The sequence below is a fragment of the Vigna radiata genome, unplaced genomic scaffold (assembly GCF_000741045.1).
Source record: "Vigna radiata var. radiata cultivar VC1973A unplaced genomic scaffold, Vradiata_ver6 scaffold_360, whole genome shotgun sequence".
NCBI lineage: Eukaryota > Viridiplantae > Streptophyta > Magnoliopsida > Fabales > Fabaceae > Vigna > Vigna radiata.
Window position 1 is genome coordinate 257,576 of NW_014542355.1, and position 9,271 is coordinate 266,846.

General features: G+C 31.4%; 1 protein-coding gene across 1 annotated transcript; it reads left to right on the forward strand.

The window, feature by feature from the left end:
* The first annotated feature begins 6,500 nt into the window (after positions 1-6,500).
* LOC106779591 (putative cysteine-rich receptor-like protein kinase 23) lies at positions 6,501-8,787 on the forward strand. The gene is made up of 3 exons (XM_014667732.1): positions 6,501-7,998; positions 8,176-8,255; positions 8,329-8,787. The coding sequence occupies exons 1-3, from the start codon at positions 6,501-6,503 to the stop codon at positions 8,785-8,787; spliced, it is 2,037 nt and encodes a 678-aa protein (XP_014523218.1).
* The last annotated feature ends 484 nt before the right edge of the window (positions 8,788-9,271 follow it).

Consider the following 9,271-nt stretch of genomic DNA (forward strand, 5'->3'; position numbering starts at 1 on the left):
GCATATTAAACAATGTCATTTTTCAAAAATAAAAAACCACCCAATCAGACAACGACACCTGCCCAGTGTCAAAAGAGTGTCAAAATTGGGTGTTAAAGTAACATTTTCCTTATTACATCAATAATCATATCCTCTAATGTGATAGTTAAGTGTCTGGAGTAGTGATTAAAAAAAAATAAAATAAAAGAGAGATATGTATATTTAATATTTCTCTAACCAATTTAATATTTGTCTCGTGTTACTAAATTAGGGCTAATATATATATTTGAATATATTTTATCAGTTAATTCACGTATTTTAACTTTTCTTTTAGAATTCAAATTTCATTTTCATTTACCTATGCATATTAAAATTTCTTTAGTGGTTATGTTTTCTTGTTTGGCCATTTCATCTTCTTCTTCCTCGCCAGTCTTGCATTCCTCTGGTCACTCCGTTTTTTTAACTGTAATTAACAAAAGCTATCCTCACATTGTTGAAGAATCTAAAAAAGTGAAAGAAAAGCACCACGATTGTTGGAAGCAATGAATAGATTCGACCCAGATTAAGTGTAATAGATGTTTCTTTATAGAAGAATCCAGAAAAGTGAGAGAAAAGCATTGTAATCAATGAATAGAGTAGAACAGGAGAATTAGATTCGACTCATATTAAGTGTAATAGATTAACATTTCCCTTATGGTCAGTTCGGGAAGAATCTTTAATGAATGTGTATTTATAGAAATAGCTTACGAACACAATGATAATGCAGCGGAGGAGCATTTGAGTATTAGTTGGAGTGAAGTGGTAAAATATATATATATATATATATATATATATATATATATATATATATATATATATATATATATATATATATATATATATATATATATATAATATTGTGGTTCTTGTTCATCAGATCGAAGTAGCTGAGTTGCACTTGCAGGTATGCATGTCTCCATGTCTCCTTCTATTTCTACATACATTTCAATTTTTGGCTTGTTTTTGAATTAAACTTTTTGTGAGGACTTTTAGGTTTCTGAAATATGGTTATCAAAAATCCCCAACCTGCAATCAAACCCAAGTGGAATGGACCCAATTTTGATCTGCCGAATCAAAGCGAACCTCTCCAAAGCAACCACTCACACCAAAAGAAAATTGAAAGGAGAAAAGAAAACAAGACATGGCAGTTTTTATCAACTTCTCTCTGTTGTCTCAAAGGAGCTCAACAACCCTAGTAATCACCTTTGCTTCAAAAGGGATGTAAATTCAAGTGTGTCAAGCCACAAATAAATATTTATTGTTTCGCTAGTAAAATTAGTTTTCAATTTTGTTTCAATTCTAATCTAAACATGCACTCAGTCCGTTTTTGGGTTAAAGTTTGAGAATTGTTCTAAAATATCGTAATGATGATGAATTTCAACCCAACCTTTTTAAAATAAAAATACTTTTTGAATTCGTGATGTAATAATAATTTTTTATTATATATGTTTGCAATAATATCATTGTATCGTATACGTGGGATGGTCCTACATAATATTTCACACCAATCAAATTGAACGACTCTAGAGAAGAAAAAACGGCTGAAGTAGTGAGGGAATGGTTGAACCAGCAGATAAGATCGAACGACCATCATCAGAAACGTCAAGAAACGTCTGACCTTATCTAATAGAGGTTTAATGGTTAATTTTGTCCCCAGTTTCGTTAACAAATCTCAATTTAATCCCTCATTTTAAAAGTTTTTGAAATGGGTCACTTTTAAAATATTGAATCAAATTAGTCACTTCCGTTAAATATAACCAAACGACGTTAATGTGATGATGATCTGACAACATTCATGGTAATTATCGAACGGTATTGGTAATGGCTGAACGATTATGATGACTGAATGATGATGGTGACCGAACGATGATGGTGATTGAATGATGATGATGGTGACCGAACAATTATGGTGACTGAAGGATGGTGACCGAACGATGATGGTGATGAATGTTGCCAAATTATCATCCCATTAACGTTGTTCGGTTATATTTAAGGAAATGGACTAATTTGACTCAATTTTAAAAGTGAAGACTCATTTCAAACACTTTTAAAAAGAGTGACTAAATTGATATTTCTCAACGAAACTGAGGACAAAATTGGATATTAAGCCTTTAATAAACAAGTTTTCTCTACAAGGATTAAGGTAAATAGTAATTAAGAGTATTGGGTTGAGATTGGGCTGAGATTATAATTTCACTAATCTCAATCCCATATAAAAAACTATAAATACATGTCAAAGGGAAGAGGTAGGTGATCGTCATGAACACCTTTACATTATTTTAGGTTTAAACCCTTTTTTGGTCCTTAAGTTAAGTTCTGATGTTCAGTTTAGTCCCCGCTTTTAAAAATGTCAACCTTTAGTCCCTATGATATGAAAAATGTATCAAATCAGTCTCATGACAGCACTTAATGAACAATAAATTACAAGTTTTCATACCTAGGTATCCAATATTTTGTGATTTGTTAACGGAATGTGTTATGAACAACAAATCACTTAATGAAAAACTTGTGATTTGTTAACGAATAGGACTGATTTGATACATTTTTCATATCATAGGGACTAAAGGTTGACGTTTTTAAAAGTGGAGACTAAACTGAACATCAAAACTTAATTTAGGAACCAAAAAAGGGTTTAAACCCATTATTTTACTATTTTTATTTCTTTCTTTTTTTCAAAGTTACATAAATATATTGTTTTTTTTAATGATCACGTTATTTAAAAGCATATTATCAAGTTGTCAGTGGTTATATGATTGTCCGAACATCACTTTTATAGAAGGAAAAATGAAAAAGTAAATAATATCAATTGTGTGATTATTAATGTTGGAATATGGCTAATATCTCCTCCAACCCATTAAGGATTATTTTTTTTTGAGATATTTTGTCATATTTATGAGATATTTTAGTTCATGTAATATTTTGAGATATTTTGTCATATTTTCTTTTTTAGATATTTTGTCATATTTTGAGATAGAGGAATTTCTCAAACTAGATGTTTTAGTTCATATGTGCTGATAGATTAGGTATATACTATGACACATGCATTTCAGTCATTTCTTGTCTAGCTTAGAAATTTGGTTGGTTCTATTTCTAACCCTTTGGTACAGACTCCGAAACCCACTGTACACTACCTCAATTTTTAAGTTTACATGTTATTTATGTTTAGACTTAAATTATTTTTCATATAACAACAATCACATAGAGAGGAAAGTCCTAAACCTAAGAAGATTCCTCTATATGTAGACGATCATTTTGGTGCATTACACCAACTTGTTGGCATCATAAGTGATTAACCAATGTCTGTTCCATGGGATTCTGGTGTATTTGAGAGAGACATTGACTCTACTTCTATAAGCAAGATGTCTTAGAGCTTATGTCGAAAAAAAAAACTAAATATTACCTTATTTAGTTATGGATGATGTAAGGCTCTAAACCATTCTTTATACCTAATTGATTTATCTAATTGGTTATATTAAATAAATGTTTTGTGTTTAAGTATATATTTTGTGTCAGTAACAATACAGGGCTGAATGATGTATATGAGTTCATAGATCCCTAACTCACTCATGAAGGAAATAAGTTTGATGACATTCAAGCATATATCACAAAATGCTTTGAATGGGAGAAACAAATAGCTTTTGTCCCTTATATTGTTGCATAAGTGTAGTTTATTATAACTTGTAATTATAATATGTCATTTTAAATTATAACAATGAAGTTATTTTCAATTTAGACATCATTGACAGCTACTTGTGGTTTCTTGTAGGACAACATTGTTGGGTGGTTTTGCTCCTTGCACAAGTTTATCCTTAACCATCTCAGACAAATAATAGATTGGTAAGAACCTAAATGTTATGAATTTTCTTATTATATAAGTGTATCCTAAGGAAAATCAACTCCTAAGGAAAAAAAGTTTACATGGTTGTCTCTCTAGGTTTGGTATCTTGGTCCATATATTTATAATTATTTGATTTTTTTTCTTCCTCAATTATTTATAATTATGCTCAACATTATAGTGTTATAATCAAACCGACTCATGAATGTGGTTACTATATATTGCAATGGTTGACAATCGTTGTTTGTGCACATATTACAACTAATTGAGAAACAGTAATAATTACATTGAATCAAATATTTTATAATTTTTTTTTATATAATAATTGAAATTATTGTTTTTTTTATATAAATTCAATAGTCCTAGACTAATTCTAATAAATCCATTAAATATTAAGAATATCTTGTATTATTTAGCACATTTATTTATAATTTATTTAAAAATTTACAATATTGTTCTATGTGACTGATTTTGATTCTATCCAAATTTATTATGTAAGTAGAAACGAAAAACAAAAAACTATTTCAAAAAAATGTCTAGAATAGGCATCAATTATTACCAAAACCAAAACATAAAGTAGAAATTAAACTTCAGGTAACCACCAAAATCATTTCTGATTTAAGTAATTATTTTGTTTTGAACATATATTAAACTTTAGTTATTACCAAAATAAAAACATAAAAGAAATATTAGATTTGGCTTCTCTCAACAACAACTAAGGTTTAATTTCCTTTCTAATTTAAATGATTATTTTATTTTAAGTATACTATGTTTTGATTATTTATGAAACCGAAGCTTAATATCTCCTTTATGCTTCAGTTGTTAGTAATAACCAAAGCATAAATCTTCTATATTTTTTATTTTTTATTATTTAGTAAAGTTTTTATTATGTTTTGGTTCGGCCGGATAGTAAAGTTTATGTTTTGATTAATAACATAAACCAAAGAATTTATCTCGTCCGGATCTACTCCAATTGTTAAAGTTAAATATAATAGTGAAAATAACTGGTTTCAAAATCTTTTCATACGTATTAGTTTGACATAATAATGAAATCTATCCAACATTGTAATGTTTTTGTTTTTGGTGTCTATAATATTTTATATATATTTTTTTAAATTTTTTTCACTTGTAATCTTTCCATGATTTTTTATGTATAAAAGTAAACACACAATAAAAGTTATTATAATATTATAAGCAGTTAAAATTTGAAAAATATATACTATTTATTTATTATATTATATTACATGTACCTTAACCGATCTAAGTATATGCAAATGACTTTGTAAACACTTCACTGTAGACCTACAAAAGACATACTCTTGATTGAGGATCTTTGTTTTTTTTTGCGGAAAATCTTGAAAAAGTAAAAGACAATAAAAACTATAAAAACAAAAGTATAAAATTATAGTTTTGTAATGTGGAAAGGAGAGACTAGACTATCAAAAAGGAAGTTAAAAAGCAATTAAATGGAAAAATAGATATGAAATTGTCATACAAGTTAATTGGCCTTTTCAACCTTCCAACTTTATTTGTTTGAGAAAAAGACACCAGTTTTGACTTCTCTCTTCCATTCACACCCTTTCTCACGCTTTCATCATGTGCCATGTCAAATATGAGACGTGATGGCAAAAAGATATATAAGTTTCAACTTCACATCATCATTAAGAAAAATAACCTTAAGTGATTTAAGAAAAAAATAATAAAAAAATATTATTTGATAAATTTTTTACATTAATTTAACATTAATTTTTTATTTTTTATTTTTTTCTTTCTTGAAAAAAATACAAAAATTTATACATTTATTTTTGTATACGAATGACAATAGTCAGGTCGAGTGTAGATAGTCCCTATCCACAAGGATAAAATTCTATCCGTTATTCGACTCGCTATTCGTCGGGTACCTGTTTAAAAAATATCTGCGGGTATTTTAAAACCCGCGGATATTTGCAGATACTCACAAAATATATATATATATATATATATATATATAATTTAAATAAAATTATAATATATATATTTATATATATATATATATATATAATATAAATTAAATTAAATATAAATTAAAATTTAATTTTAATTAAATTTTATCTAATAAAATATGATTTATTTTTATTTTTAATTAAATTTAATTAAAAATATATATAAATTAATTTCTTTATTATTTTTTATGGATAACGAGGTGAGATAGTATATTATCCATATCCGACTTGTTTAGAAGTGGGTATTCAAATATTCGCTATGTGCAGATAATAAATATCTACAAATAATAACTATTCACTACGAATTTTATCTACAAATTCATGTCTCGTGGATTTTTTTTGCCATGACTCATGTTACTACTACTCAAAATAATATTATAGTCCCAAATTTATGAAAAAATAATGTAAGAAATGCACCTACCCCACGTTATTTGATTTGTTAAAGTTGAAAAACATATATGTAAGAAGAGTTTATTAACGTAAAGGACATTTGGTGGATGATAACTTTCATACTATTCAAACATTTTTCTTTCAAATAAAAGGTGCCTGATTATTAAGGTTGTATCTTATTTTCCATTATTACACACGAACACGACAAGAAAACTATGAACAACAAAAGTCCATCCAACCACCATATGAGAGTGTTGTGGAAGATGAACAGAAGCATGGCCTGGAATCTCTTCAAGCTCATCTTCTTTTGGATTACCTTCTTCAATCTCGCAACTCGTAAAGCAACGGGTGCCGTTCAGCTTATCCGAGATTGCAGTGAAGAAAGAAACAATGACAACAGCACCTCTCAGGCCAACCTCAGGACCCTCCTCTCTTCCTTATCTTCCAACGCTACAGCCAACGTCAATGGATTCTACAACAACACAATCCTTGGCACAAACTCCTTTGATACAGTATATGGTCTTTTCATGTGCAGGGCTGATCTTCTCTCTCACGCCTGCAATGATTGCGTTGCAAACGCAACCCAGACTCTGTCTTCAGACTGTTCCCTGTCTAAATCGAGTTTGATTTGGTACGACGAATGCATGGTTCGGTATTCCGACCACTCTTTCTTCTCCACTATGGACACAACTCCCGGATATTACATGTGCAATGTGGCCAATATCTCCTCTAACCCATCAACCTTCATGAGTTTACTAACAGACACCATGAAACAAACTGCAAAAGAAGCAGCCGATTCTCGTAACAGGTATTCCACAAAGCAAGAAAACTTAGCGGAAGCTCAGACCCTTTACTGTCTAGCTCAGTGCACACAAGACCTTTCACTCCAACAATGCTCAGACTGCCTTCATTCAGCAATATCAAGTATTCCATTTTGGTGTGACGGAAAGCAAGGAGGAAGAGGTCTGCTTCCCAGTTGTAACATCAGGTATGAATTGTACCCTTTCTACCGCGTCACCTATGAGGCACCTAAAGGATTCGTCCCAGAGACAAAATATGAACACACAGATTCTGAATATTCGGAAGATCCTGGCTATATTTCTCACAACTGCTCAAACAACAAAATTGACGCTGATTTCAAATCAAAACTCCAAACCCTCCTCTTTGACTTGTCTTCCAACGCCACCTCTAGATATGGATTTCAGACGCAAGAGGGAACGGCCTACGGCCTCTTCAGGTGCCGTATTGACATTCCTGCTCGCCTCTGTGAACAATGCATAAAAAACGCAACGGACAGAATAACCTCGGACTGTGGTTTGGCTTATGCGGAGGCTGTAATATGGTACAATCACTGTTGGCTTCGCTATTCCGACAGAAATTTCTTCTCCACGTTCGAAAGAAGTCCGAGATTTGGGAATCTGAATATCAGCAACAGCAGTCCGATACAGTCCTCTGTAGCTTCTGAATTATCGAACCAGTTAGCTAAGGTGGCCATAATGACAGGGAACACTGATAACAAATTCGTAACAGATGAATCTCTGAGNTTNAACGACAAGCAAAGAGTGTACATTCTTGGTCAGTGCTCATCGGATCTATCAACCAATAGTTGCAGTGGGTGCCTCAGTGATGTGATTGGAACAGCAATTCCATGGAGCAGTTTGGGAAGCGTGGGTGGACGGGTTCTGTATCCGAGCTGTATTCTTCGCTTTGAATTGTTCCAGTTTTATGATCTCACGCTTACCAGACCATCTGCTGCTCCTCCTCCCTCACCAGGTTTTTCTATTTCTATTCACTATGATTCACATGCTAATAAAAGGAAGGACAATGATATATGTATAATAATATATTCGACAATAATATTTTCCCAACTTTTTTTTAATAATTTTTTTACAACAGGACACGTGTCATCATTTTATTGGTACGTTTGAATTTATTTTTAAAAAAANATAGAAAAAAATCCAAGAATATTGCATTGGATGAATTTGAAATTGGGAGAGAACCTAGTAACAAGAGCTTTGGAAACTGGTGTGGTAAGTTGTTTGAGTGTTTATTGTTATCATTAATAAATGTCTTCTTAGTATGGTTTTAATTGTTCAATTTCAGGTTAATGTTGATGTTGATGTTGATGTTGATGTTGATGTTGGTACAATGAAGGATGAGAAAGACTTCAAGGATCAAGCAAGAGGAAAAAATAAAGATGAAAAGGCATCAACAAAGAAGGAACTTAAGAAAAATCGTAGAGAGCGATTTTTGGAAAGTTTACACGAGCAACAAAGTCTTGTTGTAGAACTTAAAAGGAGGGTTCTTGTGTTGGAGGAAGAGGTGGCATTCGAGAAACATAGACGAAGAAGACCACAGGATGGTGGAAACAATGTGCCACATGAAGAACCGTCCATATCCCCTAGAGGCATGTCCTTGGGAGGCATCAGTCCGGGCGGGATCCCGTTGGGAGGCCACTCCCAAGAAGGCATGTCCAGTGGTCGTCCTGAAATGAAGACATTTGTGAGGATGGGGTCACGAAGGCGTTACAAGAGTAGAGCGCTTAGGACTCCTTATGTATGATTGCTTAGGAAAAAGTTAGAGTGAGATTTGAAAATATTTTTTAAGATATTGTAATATGCAGATTGTGTAGCATGAACAATTATTTTGTAATTTGGATCGTCTTTTGTTCAATGTTGTAAACATGGAAGTTGCCTTTATTAAGATATTTGTATTTTAAATGGGATTTGTGGTTGTGTTTGAATTATTGATGATTGAATATTGTAATGAAATGTAGCATTACTGGATTTCAATGATGAATGAAGCAATGCTTTGTTAAATATCACTGAATTGTGGATTTTGAGCACAAGAATGTAGTGGAGTCCCAAAGGAAACTGATTATGCAGAAACAGCTTCTATAATCGTTTACAACGCAGTTGTAAACGATTACACAAAATTGAATTGTTGTTTTGGACAAAAACCTCAACGTAGGGAGCCATTTTTTTGGTCGCAGGGGACCATGTTAAAAATTGATGTTTTTATACAAGAGGTTCAACTGATTTTTTTG